Source organism: Schistocerca americana, chromosome 6 (genome assembly GCF_021461395.2).
Source record: "Schistocerca americana isolate TAMUIC-IGC-003095 chromosome 6, iqSchAmer2.1, whole genome shotgun sequence".
In the NCBI taxonomy this organism is placed as follows: domain Eukaryota; kingdom Metazoa; phylum Arthropoda; class Insecta; order Orthoptera; family Acrididae; genus Schistocerca; species Schistocerca americana.
In genome coordinates, this window is record NC_060124.1 from 464090731 (window position 1) to 464114276 (window position 23546).

A 23546-nucleotide genomic window follows, 5' to 3' on the forward strand; every position below is an offset into this window, starting at 1 on the left:
GTGCTCTGTTAGTTTTCAGTGCTCTGTTAGTTTTCAGTGCTCTGTTATATTGTAACTCTATGTAAGTTTTCTTAAAAGATTTGTGTGGGCCATGCCTCAAAAGCCTGTGAAGAGCTTCGCCACTGACAAATGTGTGCCGGTCGGCAGGTTCTCGGTGAACCTGGCGTGCGGTTCGGAGCCGACGTCGGACATCGCGCTGCACGTGAACCCGCGCTTCGACGAGCGTCGCTTGGTGCGCAACGTGCGCATGGCCGGCACCTGGGGCGAAGAGGAGTCTTCTGCGTCCTGGCCCTTCCCCATGGGCCGACAGCTCCCCTTCGCGCTGCTCATCTACGCGACGACTGACGTCTACTATGTGAGTTAAATTGCGCCACGGCTGCCACGCTGCTGCTACATGCACTTCTTAGAACTAGCACAGGTTGGGGTCTGCATTAGGGGCGTTGATAATATATCTATGCTTTTTCCAAAAATATCGATGTATAAGGCGACATTTTTTCTCCTGTTAAATCGATATAAAACTGGCGATATCGAATGCTGATATTTTTATTTTATATTTTTTTCGCAATTTTCGGTAAATATTTGAAGTTGTTCTGGAATTGTAGGAGAACATACTTTTACTTTCTTTGTGTGAAGGAGTCCTACAAGTTTTTGAGCTTTAATCGCGTCCAGTCTTTCTCTTTGAATGTGTGAATCACAGTCTAACATAACAGCCGGGACACTCACTGCTGTAAAAGTTGTTACCGTTTGACAAATGGAGCGACACTAGCGCTCCAAGCGGCGGGTAAGGTGAACATCAGATGCGTTGTAAGCATAATGTTTGTTTTGCATCCATTTCCTACGTAATTTACGAAATATTTGAGTTACTTTCTTGGCTCCAACGGTTCGTGTAGTATCAGAAGGCATATATGTTTCTAAAAATGATTCTAAAATAAGACATAACGTTAGCGACAGCCTCGCACTTCGCACAAGTACCGCCCAATCACCCCCCTCCACACCAATCCATATCCTAAGCTCCGCCCATGATGTGCCGCATGTTCCAACATCAAAGTTGTTCGTATCACAGATACGCCAGTCATAACAAGGGAGAAAATCAGTAGTTAGTACGAAATACATTTTTTCCGGTACCATTGTGAACCCCCCCATGAACCATGGACCTTGCCGTTGGTGGGGAGGCTTGCGTGCCTCAGCGATACAGATAGCCGTACCGTAGGTGCAACCACAACGGAGGGGTATCTGTTGAGAGGCCAGACAAACGTGTGGTTCCTGAAGAGGGGCAGCAGCCTTTTCAGTAGTTGCAAGGGCAACAGTCTGGATGATTGACTGATCTGGCCTTGTAACAATAACCAAAACGGCCTTGCTGTGCTGGTACTGCGAACGGCTGAAAGCAAGGGGAAACTACAGCCGTAATTTTTCCCGAGGGCATGCAGCTTTACTGTATGATTACATGATGATGGCGTCCTCTTGGGTAAAATATTCCGGAGGTAAAATAGTCCCCCATTCGGATCTCCGGGCGGGGACTACTCAAGAGGATGTCGTTATCAGGAGAAAGAAAACTGGCGTTCTACGGATCGGAGCGTGGAATGTCAGATCCCTTAATCGGGCAGGTAGATTAGAAAATTTAAAAAGGGAAATGGATAGGTTGAAGTTAGATATAGTGGGAATTAGTGAAGTTCGGTGGCAGGAGGAACAAGACTTCTGGTCAGGTGACTACAGGGTTATAAACACAAAATCAAATAGGGGTAATGCAGGAGTAGGTTTAATAATGAATAGGAAAATAGGAATGCGGGTAAGCTACTACAAACAGCATAGTGAACGCATTATTGTGGCCAAGATAGATACGAAGCCCACACCTACTACAGTAGTAAAAGTTTATATGCCAACTAGCTCTGCAGATGACGAAGAAATTGAAGAAATGTATGATGAAATAAAAGAAATTATTCAGATTGTGAAGGGAGACGAAAATTTAATAGTCATGGGTGACTGGAATTCGAGTGTAGGAAAAGGGAGAGAAGGAAACATAGTAGGTGAATATGGATTGGGGGACAGAAATGAGAGGAAGCCGGCTGGTAGAATTTTGCACAGAGCACAACATAATCATAACTAACACTTGGTTTAAGAATCATGAAAGAAGGTTGTATACATGGAAGAACCCTGGAGATACTAAAAGGTATCAGATAGATTATATAATGGTAAGGCAGAGATTTAGGAACCAGGTTTTAAATTGTAAGACATTTCCAGGGGCAGATGTGGACTCTGACCACAATCTATTGGTTATGATCTGTAGATTAAAACTGAAGAAACTGCAAAAAGGTGGGAATTTAAGGAGATGGGACCTGGATAAACTAAAAGAACCAGAGGTTGTACAGAGATTCAGGGAGAGCATAAGGGAGCAATTGACAGGAATGGGGGAAATAAATACAGTAGAAGAAGAATGGGTAGCTTTGAGGGATGAAGTAGTGAAGGCAGCAGAGGATCAAGTAGGTAAAAAGACGAGGGCTAGTAGAAATCCTTGGGTAACAGAAGAAATATTGAATTTAATTGATGAAAGGAGAAAATATAAAAATGCAGTAAGTGAAACAGGCAAAAAGGAATACAAACGTCTCAAAAATGAGATCGACAGGAAGTGCAAAATGGCTAAGCGGGGATGGCTAGAGGACAAATGTAAGGATGTAGAGGCTTGTCTCACTAGGGGTAAGATAGATACTGCCTACAGGAAAATTAAAGAGACATTTGGAGATAAGAGAACGACTTGTATGAATATCAAGAGCTTGGATGGAAACCCAGTTCTAAGCAAAGAAGGGAAAGCAGAAAGGTGGAAGGAGTATATAGAGGGTCTATACAAGGGCGATGTACTTGAGGACAATATTATGGAAATGGAAGAGGATGTAGATGAAGATGAAATGGGAGATACGATACTGCGTGAAGAGTTTGACAGAGCACTGAAAGACCTGAGTCGAAACAAGGCCCCCGGAGTAGACAATATTCCATTGGAACTACTGACGGCCGTGGGAGAGCCAGTCCTGACAAAACTCTACCAGCTGGTGAGCAAGATGTATGAAACAGGCGAAATACCCTCAGACTTCAAGAAGAATATAATAATTCCAATCCCAAAGAAAGCAGGTGTTGACAGATGTGAAAATTACCGAACTATCAGCTTAATAAGTCACAGCTGCAAAATACTAACACGAATTCTCTACAGACGAATGGAAAAACTAGTAGAAGCCAACCTCGGGGAAGATCAGTTTGGATTCCGTAGAAACACTGGAACACGTGAGGCAATACTGACCTTACGACTTATCTTAGAAGAAAGATTAAGGAAAGGCAAACCTACGTTTCTAGCATTTGTAGACTTAGAGAAAGCTTTTGACAATGTTGACTGGAATACTCTCTTTCACATTCTTAAGGTGGCAGGGGTAAAATACAGGGAGCGAAAGGCTATTTACAATTTGTACAGAAACCAGATGGCAGTTATAAGAGTCGAGGGACATGAAAGGGAAGCAGTGGTTGGGAAGGGAGTAAGACAGGGTTGTAGCCTCTCCCCAATGTTGTTCAATCTGTATATTGAGCAAGCAGTAAAGGAAACAAAAGAAAAATTCGGAGTAGGTATTAAAATTCATGGAGAAGAAATAAAAACTTTGAGGTTCGCCGATGACATTGTAATTCTGTCAGAGACAGCAAAGGACTTGGAAGAGCAGTTGAATGGAATGGACAGTGTCTTGAAAGGAGGATATAAGATGAACGTCAACAAAAGCAAAACAAGGATAATGGAATGTAGTCTAATTAAGTCGGGTAATGCTGAGGGAATTAGATTAGGAAATGAGGCACTTAAAGTAGTTAAGGAGTTTTGCTATTTGGGGAGCAAAATAACTGATGATGGTCGAAGTAGAGAGGATATAAAATGTAGGCTGGCAATGGCAAGGAAAGCGTTCCTGAAGAAGAGAAATTTGTTAACATCCAGTATTGATTTAAGTGTCAGGAAGTCATTTCTGAAAGTATTCGTATGGAGTGTAGCCATGTATGGAAGTGGAACATGGACGATAAATAGTTTGGACAAGAAGAGAATAGAAGCTTTCGAAATGTGGTGCTATAGAAGAATGCTGAAGATTAGATGGGTAGATCACATAACTAATGAGGAAGTATTGAATAGGATTGGGGAGAAGAGAAGTTTGTGGCACAACTTGACCAGAAGAAGGGATCGGTTGGTAGGACATGTTCTGAGGCATCAAGGGATCACCAATTTAGTATTGGAGGGCAGCGTGGAGGGTAAAAATCGTAGAGGGAGACCAAGAGATGAATACACCAAGCAGATTCAGAAGGATGTAGGTTGCAGTAGGTACTGGGAGATGAAAAAGCTTGCACAGGATAGAGTAGCATGGAGAGCTGCATCAAACCAGTCTCAGGACTGAAGACCACAACAACAACAACAACAACCATTGTGAAAAGAATTAGAAATATGTTCATTTAATATGCAAGTTGAAAAATCATCAATAAGAAAGAAAAATAAAAATGGTATCCACATTGTCTTTTTTATTTCATGAGCTTTCATCTGCACTATATCAAAAAACCTGATATTTGTTATCTGCTGTGAGCGCAAATTTCCGTCACATCGCGTAGTGTACGAAATTCAGTTGGGAAATATTAATTGGTAGTATCGGTAAGGATGCTGTCCATTATCTCGATTGTCTAAAGTCAATGTTGTGCATAAACAAGGCAAAGTCGATGTCTTGGTTTGTTTCTGATTACCTCAATAAGACTAAAGAATATAAGAGTGGGATAATGTAGAAATGCGTAATGCAAGCAGTCAGATATTTATACGGTGACATTCTTCATTAATATTTGCCTTTGTAATGGGTGAATTTTTACTTGTGAACTCTTATGACTGCTTGCTTATAGCAGACACGAAATTACTTTGAGTTCTTCTTCAGTGTTTGAGAGCTTTAGAGCCGCCTATTGTTAAACATATGTACATAATTTCGTCAGTGTCATTCCAACACATCTTATCGTACTTTAATGTCTGTTAGGTATGTTTTGACAGCAGTTGGCCACAACAGTCAAGATTAGGTACCTTGTGTATGATAACTTTATTGAGAGTGCATATCTATGTTTCATTTTGATAGTATTACACAAACTGCTAAGAAGTACTAACAGTACAACACTGCTAGTATGAACAACCGCGGTAAAAGAAAAAACGGCGAACAAAAACACGACAGCGACGAGGACTACCAAAGATCATATTGATGCGCTCTTGGTTGGTGTGGAGGGGGTAAATGGGCGGGGATTGTGCAAATGTCCCGGGTTGTCTCTAACGTTTCCTAAAATAAGCGCAAGTATAGACAAAAACTAGGAATCGAGTGGCAAGCTACAACACATTCGTGAAGAAACACTTGTGATGGTGGATAGAATTGCAGCTTTCCTCGTTGATATCCAAATAATATAAACACACAGATTCACACGTAAGAAGCACAGACATGTACCTCTACATGCAAAAGCGATCGACAGCTCATTTATCGTTCGGTACGGCTTCTGTGTTTGACATTGTCGCCTGCTGCCACAAGTACGACCTTAATCTTTATATTATTCTTAGTGGGACAAGCAACTGCCAAATAGTGGGTGAAATATGTTGAAAACATTATAATGAGCTGATTACATTACTTTTACCCAAAACCAAATATTTGAATAATTTTCAAACAATCTGTCAGTGAACTAGGTGCTAACAAAATGTCATGACACGAAGGAAGCAAGGAAAATTGACTAACAACAGAAGTGCATGAAATACATACCAAACATTACGCTTTTGTAAGACGCGAAGAACTGCACTTAATCTAACCACTTCATCGTCAAAGCAGGTCTGTGTTGACAATTCACACGAAGCTGGTACTGATACATGGACAGCTGAACTGGCTGCTTCTCTGTCATAGGACTGTTTTACAGCTTTAGATGGATTGTCGAATCTTTGTGGCAATTTCCTCTTCCTCGTCAGTTGAGGTGGCTCAGTCGGGATGTCAAACAGTGTGGATACTGCATTCCACACGAGTTTATTATTGTCTGCGTTCATGAACTGGTTTTGTTCGAAATGTAGCGAACAAAGCCTGATATTATTATACAGGTAAACTGTGTCTTTTTTTCATAAGGCCTTCTCGTCTGCTATCAACTAGGCATTTTCTGTTCCTAAAACGAAACATTAATCATTTATACACAAGTAGTTTGCAAGTGAATCCTGACGATACAGTTTAGTAACATGATGGTATATACCTATCAGGATCCTTAGGAAGCCTAAAAAAGACAGCTGTGGTGTGTTGTTGCTGCAAATTTATTGCGCTACAAACGCTCCCGCTTGTAAAAACCATTGTAGAAATCAAAACAAACAACCACTGTTCGCTTTCAAGATCGCGCCGAACTCACTGTTTAAATTACTGGCCGCTTGGGGCGTTGCTGGCGCTGTAGGCAACAAAATCGAGGCGAAGTGTCGCGAGTGTTACGTTAAATTGTGGTGTGAATCAAGTGTAGGTGATACAAAAGTAGTAACCCGATTGTACTGGCAGATGATGCTGTGAACGGAATAACAGGATTTCCGATGTGAAGAAATAGCACACCAGTTGCGTTAAGAAACAATCTTTAACGCAGCTAGTGTGCTTAATCGGCGCTCGGCGGTACCGACAGAAATTGCACCGTTTAACTTCACCACAAAAATTTTTGACACTAAGACTGCTATTACACTGGCGTTTGCACAAAGGAAAAACAGGGAAGTCTCGTTATGAAGTAGTCCAGAAAAATCCGGTATGTGACGAAACCGAACGACGGACCGAAAATACATCATTTATTGTGCCACTTAAATGGAGTTACCATTGTTACCAAAGTGGTTATCGTCAAGCATGAATGTGCATCGTTTATCTTTCAATTCTTGCTCTACATCTACACCTACATTTATACTCCGCAAGCCACCCAACGGTGTGTGGCGGAGGGCACTTTACGTGCCACTGTCATTACTTCCCTTTCCTGTTCCAGTCGCGTATAGTTCGCGGGAAATGAAATGAAATGTCGTGTGACGAGGGCCTCCCGTCGGGTAGACCGCTCGCCTGGTGCAAGTCTTTCGATTTGACGCCACTTAGAACAACTGCCGGGAAGCCTCCGTGTGCGCTCGAATCTCTCTAATTTTACATTCGTGATCTCCTCGGGAGGTATAAGTAAGGGGAAGCAATATATTCGATACCTCATCCAGAAACGCACCCTCTCGAAACCTGGACAGCAAGCTACACCGCGATGCAGAGCGCCTCCCTTGCAGAGTCTGCCACTTGAGTTCGCTAAACATCTCCGTAACGCTATCACGCTTACCAAATAACCCTGTGACGAAACGCGCCGCACTTCTTTGGATCTTCTCTATCTCCTCTGTCAACCCGACCTGGTACGGATCCCATACTGATGAGCAATACTCAAGTACAGATCGGACGAGTGTTTTGTAAGCCACCTCCTTTGTTGATGGACTAAATTTTCTAAGGACTCTCCCAATGAATCTCAACCTGGCACCCGTCTTACGAACAATTAATTTTATATGATCATTCCATTTCAAATCGTTCCGTACGCATACTCCCAGATATTTTACAGAAGTAACTATCAGTGTTTGTTCTGCTATCATATAATCATACAATAAAGGACCCTTCTTTCTATGTATTCGCAGTACATTACATTTGTCTATGTTAAGGGTCAGTTGCCACTCCCTGCACCAAGTGCCTATCCGCTGCAGATCTTCCTGCATTTCGCTGCAATTTTCTAATGCTGCAATTTCTCTTTATACTGCTAGCTTGTTTATGTACAGAGTACCTAATAATGAATGAATACTTAAATATACAGCTCTAAAACTGGCATCTATTTACAGTGTGCAGCCAATACTTTTATAGGCCGGTAGGCCTACGTCGATATTTTCCCCGTCGATCCATCCATACATTTTCCGATGTCGAGAGCCGATAATGATATTTTTTGAATTACCAATATATCGGATTCCTGATATTTTTAAAAATATCAGCATTTTTAGTCTGCTCATTCTTCGTTATATTGTCTTTGAAAAGCGAGATCTCATCACCAGATGCTCAAATCCACAGACTCCCCTCAATATACTAATCTTTTGGATGCCGGTTTTTCCAGAGTTGCCAGTCCACTGAAAAATTGGGTGTCTGAAGTGATTTTAAATTTATAAATACAAGGGGCTTTCGGTGAGAAGTGCAACATTTCCTCGCCCAGTTTCCGTTGAAAAAATACGGAATTTGTTGTGGGACATCGTGGAATATTCCCGCTTCAGCCCATATAGTTCCATAAATTCCGATAGGTAGGGGCCCTATGCAGACCATCAAAATAGCGTGTATAAACGCCCCCCACACACGCTACTGCATGCTTGACAATCACGCTTGCGCAAGCGTGCTAGCTCAAGCGTGCACAAATTCCTCGCGCCTCCACTCGTCTCAATCACGCAAGTACAAGCATCAGTTTGTGTACATTGAAAAATGTCGAGCACAGACGCCGATGCGCTTGCTGTTGCAGCCTTTTTGCTTGTTTTACGGAAAAAACAAGAGGTAACGCGATATGTAGAGTAAAGAGTGGCTTAAAAAACGAAAATCGTATTCTCATACAAATTTACGGAGTGAATTGAAGATATATCCTCGTGATTGGCATAATTACCTCAGGATGAATGAGGAAACGTATTTGAATCTTTTGTCCCTCGTGACCTCTTATAGCTTAACAACAGAGGATTCTAATATACTACCATTGCAAAGGTCTACTGCAGGAAACATTCCACTTGATGCTAAACATGTGAGAGAGGAATTTATGAACTGCTTTGTCAATGAAGGACAAGTTCCTTGGTAACATAATTTTGTGCATAAGCGGTAAAGAAAAATGTAAAAGAAAACAATGACTATTGCAGTATAGTATAAACAAATAAAAGCATAGGCATAGATCTGAATTGTAACAGTGCTTCTGTAACTAAATACCACTACCAACCTATCTCACTTACCTCTACTCCTTGTAAATAACTCGAAGAGCATCTTGGTCTCTCCTGTTCATTTAAAAAGCTGAAAAGATCAAAGTACCACAGAACAGGTCTGTAAACTTGGTCTGCTGCAGCCCCTGATTTGCAAGTGCTGTCACATTTCCGTTTTTTTCGTCTGTAATTCGTTCGTTATGTATTAATTTTTTTAATAACAGTATTTTTAGTTGCTGATGGCTATTTCTTTGTACTTCGTGAGAAGCACCTCATATGCCGCGTCTCTTCATTTTATCGTAATACTTTTTTATTTTTAATATTCCATAAACATGGGTGTCTTTTGTAGCACGTAATAAATTCCTCCAACACTTCCCGGTCCGACATCAGAACGAAGAAGGAAGCGACACAAAATCTAAATAAACGAGCTCTTCCACAGTCTGTCCGAATGACAGATGGCTGCTTGTTCAAGCCGCCCTACTCTAGGCACACACGAGCAAGCATGGACACGCTTGGAGACTTGCACAAGGACGCATAATGGAAATTCGGTCAAGCGTCAAGCTGCTTGTGCAAGCCTCATGCTTGCGCCAATTTACCCTACACACGGTCAAGCACACTTGCGCAAGCGTGATTGTCAAGCATGCAGTAACGTGTGTGGGGGCCTTAACGGAGGTGTGTTTCAAGCATAGTGCTGTCGTGGAGTTTCCTGTGGCGGAAAAGCAGAGCATCGCAGATATTCATCAGCGCTTCCAGAATGTCTGTAGAAACCTGGCATTGAACAAAAGCACGGTGAGTCGTTGGGCGGGGTGTATGTCATCATTGCAACAAGGTCGTTTAAACCTGTCTGATCTCCCGCGTGGCAGCCGTGTGTACACAGCTGTGACGGCTGCAATGCTGGAACATGCGTACACTCTCTCTTGAGATGATCAGTGGATCACAGGCAAATACCTCGGTGTTCAACTGGACGTTTCTGGTGGTAGTGGTAACACATTCTTCCGTCAGTTGGAGTACTCAGAGGTGAGTGCCTGCTGGGTTTCTTGCGCCACTTAAGGAGACCATAAAGAGCAATTAAGGATCACCTGTGTGAAACGTCATGCACATTATCAGGACGATTGTGAAAATTTTGTGTCGATCATCACAGGAGGAAAAATAAGGGTTCATCACTTAGAACTGGAAAAAAAACAACAATGCATGGAATGGCATCACACTGCCTCTCTTCCAAAGAAAAAGTTCAAAGTAGCGCTCTCAGCTGGTGAAGCCATAGCGATAGTCTCCTGAGACTACGAGGCGTGTTTTTTTAAGTACCGTTTCAAATAAAAAAAGACTTGCTAAGATATCTCAATAATTTTATTTCTACGTGAAAGCCTTGTCCCTTAATCTACTTTTCTACATAATTTCAGTCAGTATTGAGGCACTTGTCATAACGTTGTACCAGTTTCTGAATACCCTCCTCATAGAAGTCTGCCGCCTGACTTGTTAACCACTGCATCACCACTGTTTTGACTTCGTCATCGTCTTGAAGACGCTGACCGCCCACGTGTTTCTTCAAGTGCAGGAACAGATGGTAGTCACTGGGCGCAAGATCGGGGCTGTACGGAGGATGATCTAAAGTTTTCCCTCGAAAAGATGTAATGAGATCTTTGGTCTGATTCGCCACATGCGGACGGGCATTGTCTTGCAGCAAAACGACGCCCTTGCTCAACTTCCATGGACTGTTGCTTTTATTTTGGTGTGACTTATGCCACCCATGTTTCATCGCCCGTAACAATTTGGCTTAAGAAATCATCACCGTCGTTGTGGTACCGCTCAAGGAAAGTCAATGCACTGTCTAAACGTTTGGTTTTGTGCACATCCGTCAACATTTTCGGTACCCAACGTGCGCACAATTTTCGGTAATTCAAGTGATCGGTCACAGTGCCATAAACACTACAAGAAACATTATGAAAGTCATCCCGCAAGGAGGAAATCGTAAAGCGTCTGTTTTCTCTCACCATATTGTCCACTTCCTGCACCAAACTGTCATTAACGACAGGAGGCGGCCCACTCTGTTGTTTATCATGCACATTTGTGCGGCCATCTTTAAATGCTCTCACCCACTTTCTCACCATTCCATCACTCATAATGTTTTCTCCGTAAACTGCACAGATCTCACGATGAATATCGATCGCTTTTAGGTCTTTAGCACTAAGAAATCTTATAACAGCCCGTACTTCACAGTCGGCGGGACTCACGATTATCGGAGGCATCTTAAACACTCAGTACACAACGTAAACAAGGAACGATCAGACTGTAATGGCGTCAGGGCGTAGATTAAGGTAAAGGCTTTCATGTGAAAATAAAACTATTGAGATATATTAGCATGTCTTTCTTTAATTTCAAAACGGTACTTACTTAAAAAAACACGCCTCGTATGAAGGAGTTATTCTGTTTCATGTCCTCCCTCATTGTGCAACAATCAACACGGAAGTGTATTGTGCTACCCTCAGGAAATTGAAGAAAGTACTTCAGCGAGTTTGTTGCCACAAAAATGCAAACAGATACATCTTCTTCTCCATGATAGCGCAAGTCTGTGCACCTGTGAGGAGCTCATGAAACTTTATTGGGCTGTTCTTCCTTATCCACCCTACAGCTCGGACCCCGCACATTCTGACTTCCATCTGTTTGACGTAATGAAGAATGGACTCCATTGGAAGCAGCACGTGGATAATGGGGAGGTCATTGATGCAGAAGGACATTGGCTCTGATCTCGACCAGTAGAGTGGTACCATGCAGACATACAGGTTGTCCCAATAACGAGGCATAAGGCCGTCACATTGAATGGAGATTATGAAAAATAGGGTTTTGTAACCAAAAGAGTGGGGAATAACTTGGTGTAGTGGAATCCCGGAAAAAAATACTTCAGAAGAAAAGTGTTGCGTTACATACTGAACACTCCTGGTATTATGGTTATTATTGACAGTACCTCATAGCTAATTTGCGTAGTATAAAGCCTCTACCAGGTCCATTCACCATTCTAAACAACCGGAGCAGCCTGTTTATTCTCAATTCTTTCTGAAAGCAAATGAACCAAACTTCAAAATGTAATTGGAAGAAATGATGAGTGAAGTTTTGATGATGACAATGATACCGATCCAGATTACGTGATAGAAAGTGGTCATGATACAAATTCAGAACAGAAAGGGACGATGATGATGATGATGATGACGATGATGATGACGACGACGACGACGACGACGACGACGACGACGGAATCTAAGACCTACAAACAGTTTAAGACGATCTAAATAAGAGAGTCATATAGCTATGAACCCTTCTTTCACGGTTGGGGAAACTGCTTCAGATGGAGAAAAGCACAACCACCAACATAGTGTTGCAAGTTCCTGGTCTGCTACTTAGAGTAATGGTTTTGCTAAGAACCCAGATACTGAAGAAATGCGGATCTGCATTTTGTTCAAGACAATTTTCATGAGATATTCCAGTGGTCAAACAATAAAATCGGTAAAATTAAAATTACACTTGTATCTTTGGTATGTGATACTGATGTTCTTGATCTGAAAGTTTTTATAGGCTTTACAGCAATCTCCAAATCTGGCAGCGAATCCATAGATAGAATTCTCTCTGGTTGGCAACGAAAGTAACATTTTTCGCAGTATTATAAGAAAAGGTTTTTGTTCATATGGATGGCTCTTATATTTGAGAACTCAGATTGTGAAACGAGGAAAAAATAAGATGAGACTTCCGCAGTGTCAAACATTTCTAATATATTTATTTGGAACTGTCAGCAGTATTGTATTGATGAAATGCTTATGCCTTTTCATGGACGATGTGGATTTTGGAATTATTAACTGCGTTGCTAACAGTAGTAGGGATTAGAGATCTGGCAGAGGGTTGTGATGTTCTTTGGCCCAAAGGTTTTGTTACTCATGAAAGTGCGTAGAAAAGTACATTTCAAGCGATGAAGTGATCTCGATAACTAGTGTGTTGAATATCAAAATATCTGGCCTGCGTCCAGCACTGACTATAGGGGACAATCTGACAAGTAACACTGTTGCAGAAATTAGAAAATGACTCCTAACATCTGAACATGATAACGTATTAGCCTTAGCACCATTGTTCTACTAAAGATTTAAGATGCTTCAGCATGTTTGAAGGCAGTCAAAAGCATGAAGGATCTACTATCAGCTGTTAAAAGGACCATCAGTGAGGATGGGAAACACACTGATACGTTACAGAATAATGGAGAAAACAAATTTGATTTATGTTGTGAAAATTATAGATTAGCACAATAAAATATTACTTTGCACTCTGGAATAGGAGTGGATCTACTATTGCAGGTCAGTTATTATCAGAAAGATCACCTTCTAGGTCTTAAAAAGGATCTGTTAAAAGTGTGGCATCACATCATCGGTACTACTTATCCAAAGGAAAAAAGAAAAAGGAAAAAAAAGGTACTTAAAAAATTTGGCTACAGACTTCTGAAAGTGTGTCTTGGAATCAGGATATACTCCCTGTCATAATGCAATAGACTGAAGCTGAAACGTCTATCAAAAATGTTATTTTTACAGTCTTTAGACATGTGGGATATGTAATTAGAGGTACTTACCAAACGAAAGCGCTGGCACGTCGATAGACACACAAACAAACACAAACATACACACAAAATTCAAGTTTTCGCAACAAACTGTTGCCTCATCAGGAAAGAGGGAAGGAGAGGGAAAGACGAAAGGACGTGGGTTTTAAGGGAGAGGGTAAGGAGTGATTCCAATCCCGGGAGCGGAAAGACTTACCTTAGGGGGAAAAAAGGACGTGGAATGTTTCCCTCTATTAATTATAGGTACTGCTATATTTATTGTTTAATAAATATAACATTAGAAGAATTTGTATGGTGCTTTTACACCATTCTGTAAAATTGTCGTATGTTTAGTAGTCAATGATGAAATTGTATTAATCATCGATGCATCATAAAATGCATTTCATTTTGTTGATATTACACTTTCTTAGTGGTATGTCATTAAACATATTTACAAGATGGCTTGCTTTCTAGATATAAAAGCAGTGACCAACAGTAGTCTCCTGTTATAATGTTGTTCCAATTGCCATATTTGCATCACTCTAATGTCTTGCTGAAAGTGCTCATATTGTTCCTCACTGAGAACACCCAAATTTCTAGGGACAACAAATCAAGTTGAACTTTCACAGCAGGTTAACCTTACCTGCGTACTGAATAACAACCTACTTGAATGATGCCCAAACCTCCTTGACACACCAGTCATTTACATTTCAAAGTTTGAATTGGCCATCATTTTTTTGAATGTCAGATAAAACTAGTCTCCCTCTCTCAATTCCACTTCTGGTTCAATTAACCTCACCTTTAGTAGTTGTATAGTGGTAGCATAATATCTGTCAGCAAATTCTTAACTACCCCAAACAGTTGATGTCACTTGTGGTATCTGAAATGTTTCGGTAATGTGGTTCAACCAAAGCATGTGCCCTGTCCCAAGTTTAATCATCTCAAGGTTGACAAATGGCTTGATAGACATTAAACTATTGCACTTCTTCTGACTGTGAAGTTGACTTCTCATGTATATAATATTCCATGATCCTTAGTGCCTCATAATACTCTGTGGCAAGTCTGTCTCTTATTCCCCTTCCTCTTTAGAATGTTTAATATGGTTAACTGTTCTTGAAAAAGTAATTTCTGAAGTGTGTCTGCACACTCCTAGCACATTGCTCCAATCACTGAAAGTGTGTTCCTATAGACTTCTGAGTTGAAACAGATTAATTTGATTGATTAAAGCACAGTATGGACATTTCAGAGACTGCTAGATAATGGAGAAAGTGGATATGTGTCATATTGGCAGGAAAAACCAAATTGCTACAGGCATTGATGTCTTAGAAGTCAGTTGAATTCATAATATATGATCTGTTGGCTGTCCACACCTTGTCAAAAAGTGTGGATGTCTTTATACTGGAAAAAGTACAAGTGTTTCATACTGTACCATTCAATAGCATTCCTTCAGTGGTTGCTTCAAAGCAAGTTGGTCACTACCTCAGAGGTTTTCCATCTTAAATTTTCAGTGTTTCATTTCATTGTTTACTTTTTATTAACCACCTTGAATTTCATGCAGCTGTTGACAATATAGTGTTATGGCCTGAATCTATATCTGCTCCTGGATATGCTTCATGGATATGCTTTGTAATCAAGGAATTAGTGTCTAAATCTTAATGTAACATTGATGTAGTCCAGTTGATATCTCCCTGTGACGCCTAATCATTTCGAAGTATAGCCTCCAATATTGTGATTTTGGAAGTGTGTTTCCTACAACTGACTGAAATCTATGACATCTATCTAGAAACCTCCCTCCTCTCTCATTTATTCCTCTCAGGTAATATTCTCCAGTAACCCTGTCTATTCACTTCTCTAATAACTTTCCATTTTCACATGACTATGAAATTTTCATCCTCTTTTCATGTATTTTATCAGTTCCTTCATGTCCTCATATATCAGTATCTGCATATACTGTGTACTCTGCAAACTGCTGTGAAGTTATGGCAGAGGGTGCATAACACAGCATCATGTGTTAGAATTTATGTTACAGTTGTGTATGGAGCATGGGAATAGTAACTGATTAGATGCCTCTGTGTGTGCTGTAATCAGTGCAATCTCATCCTAGATGGATGGTACCTAGTGTCTGGAGAGTATCTGTGGATTCTTCACTTGAGGCTGTTACTTGTGGTGTGAGAATGTAAGGATAAAGTCTCATTAACTTGGTTCCTCAATTCATGAATTCGTACATTGTCTCCCATAATTCTCATAATGGAGGGAACTATTCGGAGACTTGGAATGAATGAAGTCTTACTTATCAACCTTTTGTTTTCATTTGTTACTTCAAACAAAGTATTTACTGTACACAGACCACTTTCAGGTGTCTATATACTGTCAAAGTCAAGATTAGTTCATATTAACCATTAGAGTTAGGCAGAATTTGCATCCCTGAACCCATATATTCTAATAAATGGTACAAGAGGCTAAAGAGGTGTTATCTTTTTTTCTTTCTTTCTTTTTGAATAACTGGGAATTTTGCTTCTAGTATTGTGACTGTGAATTTCATAATTCATTCTAAATTTACGCTTGGTATTTACTGCAAACGTTATTGGTGAGTATAAGAATTAGCACATAACTGTAAAAATACCAAGGGCTATGAAGAGACTTTCTGACACATTTGATTATGAATTGTACTGAATACCTTTCTTGTATACTTCTGTAAAATAAATAATTCTTTGGCGTAAGCTGCATCACCCTTGTGTTACCATTAGAAACTACTAAGTGAAGGTACACTAGCAGTCTTGTCTGCAGGTCAGTGTGTTTTGGCTGCCGTACATGCGTGCTCTCTGTTTATCCATGTGCATACCTAGGAACTGAGCACACACAGGATGATTCTCCATGTGTTAGTGATCCCTACTTTGGGTACTTGTAAATCATTTTGATCTTTTTGGAATTGCATAATATGAATCTTTTTAAAATTAAGGGTTAAAGGATTATATTTGTACCATTTTGTAAGCCTGTTCCATTATTCTCTTGACTGTGTCTAGTATGGATGTGTTTCTGGCTGTATCATTATACCAGTGTAATGAGCAAATATCACATTTTTGGAGTGTTTTTCAATGTCACAGGTATATCATTTATGTAGATCAAGAAAAGGAGCAAGCAATGAACCTTACTAGACACTTTTACTTAATATCATCCTACTCTGAATTTGGTCTCATTTCTGTTGTATCACTTGTTAATTTGACCCTTTGTTTTTAATTTTAATGATAATTCTATACACATATGGGGTGTACCGTACCCTTTTGGTTCCTCTAGTAGAAATTAACTGGCTAGATGACAGAAAATTCCAACAGGGTGGTTTTGAAAACACAGGGGAGGAGGAAGATGGATCTGTAGTTAGAAGTCATTGACTTACTTCCAGTTTCATAAATGGGTGTTACTACTGCAGTCTTTCAGGAAATGCACCTCAACTCATCAGTTGGCTGCAAAGGTGACTCAAGGGTGACACTACAAAGTCAGCACAAGATTTTAGTAACTTCACTGAGATACTACCATAGCCCACAGAGCTACTGCTTTTATGTGACATAATGATTTTTGTGATCCTGCTAACTGATATCTGATCTAAACTGATGCTTAAGTAAATCTAAGGGATCACTTTTGATGAGAGATTTTTTGTCCTCATGTTCCCAGCTGCTGTTAGGAAAAGTTCAACAGCTCCAAATATTAACACTGTAACTCAAAATTGTCAGTTTGACAGGAGAACTGAAAGAAATTTACAATGAGCAGTATAAATGAAAATTTATTTCAGTTTTATTGAACCTTCACAGATAAACAGATGAAGGGATTTAAATATCCTATTCTCACATGCTCTATCTGTTGTCAAAAATTGACTTTGTGGACGTAACAATGCCTTTCTCTGGAAAAATCTACAGCATATTTTTATTGAAAATTGTACAATAATAGCTTTCTTATAATAAGAACTGAGAAGGTAATCTGTTATGATGTTCATGTGCACTTTTCAGAAGAGACCATTACTCATCAGCACCTGGTACGTCACCACCAGTATGTTCTGGTGTACCAATTTGTTTTGAAGCCAGGCTTTGATAAAACTGATGATCAGCAGTTGGGATGCACTTGGTGTTGCATAAGGACAAGGGATCCTTCAACTTTTGTTCACTGATGACAGGAACCTGTGATATGCTGTTTGAGGATACACAGGGTGATAGCGGCCAGTGGTCTCACCACTCTTTGGCGGGTTAGTGCTTGGCTACCACTGGGCCCCAGCCTTTGTAGCATCTTTTCCCTTCCATGCTGCATGTCCCTTCATTCAAGAACATGCCTGGGGTGGTTTTGGAAATGTTTTCCACTTTTCCAGTAGCTGACACAAGAACAGTCTCGCCACTGTGTTTCGTTCCTCTTTTCCTTTCTTCATTCACCTTCTGCTATCCTTCCTCCACTTAGTCTTTTGAGGCTTCTCTTTCTCTTCTTCCTCCGTGTGCGCTCCTGATGGCCAGTGCATGCATCTGACATGCAATAGGTGACTGGGTAATGTGTAATTCCCAGCCACCCTGGGTCTGGTACAGGCCAGGCCCAGGGGGGTTTACTGCCTGAAGTGCTACCTTCCCAAGTTGCCGATTGGTCCCTCTGTCATGTGTTCAGGAGGTGTGACCTGAGGTATGACCTAAGGTGGGTGCGTCCCCTCTGAAGGGGGCCCTCAGTGAGAAGGAGCATGCCATTGGGAATGCTGACAATCATAGCGGATTTTCACGCAATGAGCCAATCGTCTTCACAGTGAGCAGCTGCTAAATGGAATGAGGCTAACAGTTCAAAGACCCTTTCAGCTGTACCACTGTTCCTCGTGGTTTCAGGTACTGAACACGGCCAGTCCTTCACAAGAATAAATCCCTTTATTATTCAGAAAGGTGTTGATGGAATTGCCGGCCCTGTGACATCCTCCTCCTCGTTTACGGAATGGCACTTTCCTTTTGGAAACCACTTCTGATTCTCAAGCATAACAGCAGCTTGCCACCTCACTTCTCCATGGCTATCCTGTTCATGCTGAGGCCCATAGAACTTTGAATTCTTCCAGTGATGTTATTTACATTAGGCTGCTCAGCAGTCTGACCGAGGCTGAAATCCAATTGTACCTCTCTGATCAGGGTGTCATTGCTGTCCATCAGGTGATGAAAAAGGTAGATTCCTCTTTGGTGCCCACACGTACTCTTTTTCTCACCTTTGATAGAGTGATGCTTCCGTCCAAGATCAAAGCAGGCTATGAAATCATCACAGTCTGACTGTACATTCCAAACCCAATGTGCTGCTAGCAGTGTCATCATTTCAACCACACTAGAAAGTCTCATCGACTCCCAGCCAAATGTGTAACCTGTGGTAGGGACACACATGAGGGCAATTGTCCACCTCCTTCTCCCCACTATATCAACTGCAGTGGTGGCCATGCCGCCTCCTCTAGAGATTGTCCCATGTATCTTGATGAGCGGGCCACCCAGGAGATCCACTTAAAGGAAAAAGTGCCTTATCTGGTTGCTCGTAAATTATGGCTAGTCGCAAACCCTGCATTCTACCATCTGGCACTTATAGTTCTGTTCTTGATAAATCTCGCTCCATGAAGGACATGGCCATGCAGACCTGTGATCTCAGATACAGCTCTGAGGTTGTGAAATCACCCAGTATCATGGTGACATCGCCATCCCCTCGTCCAGCTGTGCAACAAGCCATCAAACTCTCGCCTCTAGGGGCAAAGCCATCAGCTACACAACCAGCAGTCCGGGGAAGACAGGAGGAGTACTCTCATGAAGACTTCCTCCGTCCCTTCAGCCAACCAACACGAGTCGTCCTCTTCTAACCGGAAAGGCTATAAGAAGTCCAACAAAGGCAAACGTTCTTCTCCTTTGCCGACTTGATGATTCTCTGTGACGGTGTTGCAATGTGATAACTTCGCCCGGAAGGCCTCTGTGTCATCAGTGCACACCACGAATGATTTTTCTGTGTTGGACTCCACAGACTGATAGCACAGGAAAGTTGATGCTTCTGTGGACCTTGTGGAGCAGGACCCAGGATCCTCATACCTCTGTGCCCTGTAGTTGCGGGTCTTCGCAGGCTGGCATTCGGCAGCCACTGAGGTGATACCCCTTCATTTTTTCCTCATCATGACTCTCCTCCAGTGGAACGTTCATGGCCTACAATCCCTGCTTTTAGAATAGCTATGTCCCCTTGTACTCTGCCTTCAGGAAGCAAAATTGCATCCTCATGACCACTCTGAGCTTTCACATTTCTTGCTGGTCTGTTTTGACCTTCCCTGTGAGGTCAGCATTCCATCTCATGGGGAAGTCATGCTGCTTGTATGGGATGATGTTCATAGTCAACCCATATCCTTAGTCCTGTCTTCAAGCTGTTGCATTTTGACTTTTCTTTCCTCACCTATCTTTTTCCCTTTGTACCATTTACGTCCGTCCGTCCGTCAGTCAGTGTCACCACGGCAGACTTCCTCCAGCTTATTGGGCAGCTATCTCACACATTTCTGCTACTTTCTGACTAATCTCAGAACCTGTCCAAGGCCTTCCTGGCTGATCTTTTTAATCAATCTCTTCTGTCTTAACACAGGGCACCCACATTCCGTTCCAACTTTTCACACACCTATTCCCATTTTGCCCTCTCCTTCTGCACTGCCCAGCCTGCCCATCATCCCAAACGGTCAGTTCTCTGACACCCATCTGAGCGACTATTTCCCATGTGCTATTCGTTTGCTGACTCCTACCACACCCATGTGGCGCCTTACTATGGCTGACTGGCGGCTCTACTCCTCCCTGACGACCTTCGAAGAAAAAGATTTCCCCAGTTGTGATGACCAGGTGGAATATCTTACAAACGTTATCCTTAATGCTGCAGAACGTTCCATTCCTCACACTTCCTCTTTACCACTCCATGTCCAAGTCCCTTGGTGGACTGAGGTATGCCACAATGCTATTTGCACGTGGAGATGTGGGCTCTGCATTTTTAACCATCATCCTACAATGGCAATCTGCATTCATTATAAACAGATACATGTACAATGGCTTTGCATTCTTCGGGAAAGCAAAAGGCTAGATGGATTTCATTCACTAGTTCTTTCAACAGGTCCACCCCTTCCTCTGACTGAGCAAGGCTGTGCAATGGTTCGTGCACTGGACTCGCTTTTGGGAGGATGACAGTTCAACCCCACGTCCGGCCATCCTGATTTAGGTTTTCCGTGATTTCCCTAAATCGCTTCAGGCAAATGACGGGATGGTTCCTTCAGTATGGCACGGCCGACTTGGTTCCTCATCTCCTACCCCAATGAGACCGATGACCTCGCTGTTTGGTCCCCTCCCCCGAATCAGCCAGCCCTTCCTCTGTCATGTGGGCTGACTTCTGATGGCTCTCTTGGACCAAGATCCATTCCCTAATTTCTGGCCTGACAGTAGCAGATGATGTCATCATGGATCCTATTGCTATCTCCAACATCTTGGGCCGCAGTTTTGCGGAAGTTTCAAGCTCTTCCCTCTGTCACCCTGCTTTCCTCCATTGGAAATGAGTGGAGGCGGCTCGAGCGATACCCTTCTCTTCTCAAAATCGTCAGTGCTACAATGCTACTATGCTACAGTGCTACTATGAGGGAGCTATATCACGATCTCAGTTCATCTTGATTTTCCGCCCCAGGCCCAAACACTGTCCACATTCAGATGTTGCAGCACCTTTCTCTTGCAGGCAAGCACTTTCTGTATAATACATACAACCACATCTGGGCAGAGGACACGTTTCATGGATGGTGGGGTAAAGCCACTGTCATACCCATACCTAAGCATGGTAAGGACAGACACCTTCCTTCTAGCTACGACCCCATCTCCCTTACCAGCTGTGTTTGCAAGGTGATGGAATACGATTCATGCCTGGCTGGTATGGTGGCTCAAGTCTCGCAATTTACTAACCACTGCACAGTGTGGATTTCGAGTGCGTGGTTCTCTGGTTGGCTATCCTGTCTCTTTATCCACCCATGTCATGAATGAATGGTTTTCTGTGGAAATCCCAGACTGTGGCCATATTTTTCGATTTGCAGAAGACCTACGACATCTGCTGGAGAACTGATATTCTCTGCACTCGTTACAAGTGGGGCTTCCATGGCATTTTTAAAAGATAGTTTTCAAGGTACATGTGGGGTCTGCCTTGTTGGACACCTTTATCCAGGAAAACGGTGTGCCTTAGGGTTCCATCCTGAGTGTCGTCCTCTTTGCTATCGCCATTAACCCTATCATGGCCTGTCTCCCACCATGCATCTCCCTGGCTCCCTTTTTGCTGACGATTTTGCCATTTATTCCAGTTCTCCAGGGACCTGTCTCACTGAGCGGCATCTTCAGCGCTGTCTCAATCATCTTTTCTCATGGAGCATCAACAGTGGCTTTTGTTTTTCCACTGACACTGAAAAAATTTCTGGTGGCACAGTTGGTTTCTCCCACCATCTTTACATCTTGGACCTATTGCTCTTCCATTTGTTGAAACTATGAAGTTCCTGGGGTTTCTGCTCGATAGGAAACACTCTTGGTTTTCCCATGTGTCTTACCTAGCAGCATGTCATACACGCCTCCTCAGTGTCCTTCGTGTCATCAATGGTACTTTCTGGGGAGCCGATGGAACCACCCTCCTCTGTTTGTACTGGTCCCATGTCTGTTCAAAAGTAGACTAAGGGTGCTTTACTTATGCATCTGCACTCTGTCCCTCTTACACTGTCTCACACTATCCACAATTGTGGCGTCCGTTTGGCCACTGGCGCTTTTTACGCTAGCCCAGTTGAGAGTCTGTATGCCAAAGCTGCTGTTCTACAACTGTCAGACCAGTGTCACTTCCTCCTCAGTAGGTATGGATGCTGTTTGTCTGCCATATGTGGCCACCCATCTGATCCCTTCTTCGATGACTCATTTGATTTCTATTCAGGGGCACACCTCTCTTCTCTGCTATCTCCCGGAGCCTGCTTTTGACACTTGCTATGGCTCTTAACTTCACACTACCTGCAACGTTTCTGTTAGGTGTGAACCCTTCACCAACTTGGCTTCGTGCAACGACCCGTGTTCACCTCAACCTTCCTTTGCTTCCTAAGGACACTACTACAGCCTCGCTCTGTCGCCTTCAGTTTCATGACCTTTCCATGGAACTTCACTATAGTACGTTTGTGAACATTGATGGTTCTTGGACTAACTGAAGTGTTGGGTGTGCTTTCATTATTGGTGCCATTGTGTTTTGGTATTGGCTTCTGGTACACCGCTCAGTATTTACAGTCGAGCTCTTCGGCCTGTATCAGGCCACAGAGTACATCTGGTGATACAGCCTTTTCAATTGTGTCCTCTGCTCAGATTCAATCACTGTCCTTCAAAGTCTCTGTGCACTGTACACTGCCCATCCCTTAGTGCAACGGGGTCCAGGAAAACTGTCACTTTCTCACTCTTGATGGAGCCACTATGATGTTTATGTGGGTTCCTGGTCACGTTGGTCTGCCAAAAAACTAGGCTGCTGACACTGCTGCCAAGGCTGCAGTCCTCGTACCTCAGTGCACCAGTTCCTATATTCCCTCCGATCTCTGTGTTGCCGTCTGTCAGGAGTTGTCATTTTGGCATCAACATTGGTCATTCCTTCATGGGGATAAGCTCCAGATTATTACGCCTCTCCCACCCAGTTTGGATAACCACCTCTAGGCCTTCCTGCTGGGAGGTCATTTTTAACTAGGTTGCATATAGGGCACTGCCTTTTTAGCTGTCACCATTTGTTAAATGGTGCTCCCCACCGTTTTGTGCATATTGCACACAAGTTTTAACTATTCACCATTTCATGATGGAATGCCCATTTATTAACCTTTTACGTCGCCGCTTGGGTTTGCTGTTAGTTATCAGCCATTCTAGCAAATGACATGCAGGCTGTTTACCGTGTTTCACTTTTTATCCATCGTAACAATAAGGCAAAGGCCATTCAATTTTTGGTTCTGGACCTCCATTTCTCTGTGGT

The 23546-nt window shown here is 42.3% G+C and overlaps 1 protein-coding gene across 1 annotated transcript in view; it reads left to right on the plus strand.

The window, feature by feature from the left end:
* The window catches only part of LOC124619748 (galectin-6-like), a 437408-nt gene that overhangs the window by 398907 nt on the left and 14955 nt on the right, over positions 1–23546 (plus strand). Inside the window, exon 4 of the mRNA XM_047146327.1 lies at positions 148–355. Coding sequence (XP_047002283.1) covers positions 148–355 — 208 coding nt within the window. The remainder of the gene's footprint in view (positions 1–147; positions 356–23546) is intronic.